This window comes from Alosa sapidissima, chromosome 18 (assembly GCF_018492685.1).
Source record: "Alosa sapidissima isolate fAloSap1 chromosome 18, fAloSap1.pri, whole genome shotgun sequence".
NCBI lineage: Eukaryota > Metazoa > Chordata > Actinopteri > Clupeiformes > Clupeidae > Alosa > Alosa sapidissima.
The window spans coordinates 24,279,047-24,281,134 of record NC_055974.1 but is presented as its reverse complement, the minus strand read 5'-3'; the positions used below and the strand labels follow the sequence as shown (position 1 = coordinate 24,281,134).

Sequence of the window (2,088 nt, the reverse complement as noted above, 5' to 3'; positions counted from 1 at the left end):
ATCGGTCTGCTGAACAACTCTCTCTCTCTCTGTCTCTCTCAAGCAGCTCCAGCTAAGAGATAGGGGAGGGGAGGACAGACAGTCTTCCCCCACTGTGAGGAGCTGAAACGCGGGGAGATCCCACACAGACAGGGGGGGCGTAGGATGGTGCTTTTCTTCTCTCTGCTTGTTGTGTCTGTCCTGCCAGAAGAAGCATGACTCCCCTCAGATCTTGGAGAGGGAACGTCACCTACCGGAGCGACACTTGATCTGAGGCTTTGGAACTCCACAGACTGCAAACTAAACTGAACTAAAAAAAAAAAAAACTACAACTACCAAAGGTCTACGGGGCTCTTCCAGCTCCAATAACAAGAACGAGAACAGTAAAAAAAAAAAAACTTCTCCCAACTTTACTGGGACTTGTGGACTCCACCCACCCCCACGCACTCTCCTATTTCTACCCCCGTTCGACCCCCTCTCGTCTCCTAACCCCTCGGTTGCCGTGGGAGACCCTTCCCCCTTTCATCCGTTCCCTCAACTGTGAGCGCCCCAGCCGTCCGTCCACGCGCCACCTCCGTCCCCGTCGCCCTGGGAGACCCGGCAGGGGGGCGGCCGACCTCAGCCCCGCGCGCCCCCCCACCCGACCGGCGGAAGGCTAAGGCTCCGCCGCCGCCAAAATGGCCGCACTCGCCAGCTCACTCATCCGGCAACGACGGGAGGTGAAGGATCCGCAGGCCAACCGGCAGATCGCCAACAAGCGCAAGCCCTGCCCCAAGAGCAACAAGTCCCTCTGCCAGAAGCAGATCCTCATCCTCATCTCCAAGGTCCGGCTATGCGGAAGTCGAGGGCGAAAACTCGAGAAAAGACCGGGTAAGGGCTGTCCACCTTCCTCCTGACATTTCTCCTTTTTCTCTCAGCTTTGCTGTGATAATTGTACAGTTCTTCCTGAGTTCTCCACCTCTACTTCTCCACCTTTACTTCTCTCTCTCCCTCTCTCTCTCCCTCTCTCTCTCTATAATTCTTCCTCCACCACTCTCTCTGTATGGCATCGTCATCGTTGTGATTGTTCTCCACCCACGGTGTGTGATGGTCTTTGGCACGTCAGTGAGGTTGTAGATGTGTATGTGTGTATTCATTCCTGGTGTGTTCCTCATTCTTTTTCTTTTGTCCTTCTCCCCGTCCAGTTGGATGGGGGCTGTGAGTAGACAGGAAGCTCAGGGGCTGTGAGTAGACAGGAAGCTCAGGGGCTGTGAGTAGACAGGAACTTGCCGTTTGGTGAACTTGCCGTTTGGTGATCATTGGTTGGGGGAGTCTTAAGAGCCTGTGTGTCCCGTCCATAATAGCACACACACACACACACACACACACACACACACACACACACACACTGTGGCGGTGCTGCAACACACAGAACAAGACTCAGAGCAGAAGATCAAAGGAGTAAATATTGGGCTAAAATGTGTGTGTGTGTGTGTGTGTGTGTGTATGTGTGTGTGTTTGTGTGTGTGTCCCGTCCATAATAACACCATATTGCTGTGTTCTCATCATGGACAACTCATTCAAAAACATGAGTTAGAATGAGGCTTTAATTGAAGACCCCATAGGAAGATTTGAGTGGGGAAATACTAGTTAATCTCGTGTGCGGAACTGACAGATAACTATGGCTGGAATGTACGCTGAATGCATAATGCCCCTCAGTGGGTGTCCCATTATGTGTGTTAAATGTGTGTGTGTGTGTGTGTGTGAGTGTGTGCATGCGTCTGAATGTGTGTGTGTGTGTGTGTGTGTGTGATGACTCACACGTTACACTGACATACACCGCGACTGAATGGCTACACCCATGCAGCAGCAGCAGTTAAGAGCCTTGTCCTGTGTGTTGTAGCACCGCCACAGTGTGTGTGTGTGTGTGTGTGTGTGAGTATGTGTGTGTCAGAAAAGCAGCTTTGACACACGTCTCCTCCTCATGGGGTGGGCTGTTGATTTTTTCACTAATATCAGAGAGAGAGAGAGAGAAAGAGAGAGATAAAGAGAGAGAGAGAGAGAGAGAGATGGGGAGGCGAGAGAGAGAGAGATGTGTGATTGTGATGATTATTGTGTTATGTGTCAGAT

The 2,088-nt window shown here is 51.6% G+C and overlaps 1 protein-coding gene across 1 annotated transcript in view; it reads left to right on the top strand.

Moving 5' to 3' along the window:
• Positions 1-656: 656 nt before the first annotated feature.
• fgf11a (fibroblast growth factor 11a) overlaps positions 657-2,088 on the top strand; it is a 117,367-nt gene continuing 115,935 nt past the window's right edge. The window contains exon 1 of the mRNA XM_042070813.1: positions 657-803. Within this exon, the coding sequence (XP_041926747.1) occupies positions 657-803 (147 nt within the window). The remainder of the gene's footprint in view (positions 804-2,088) is intronic.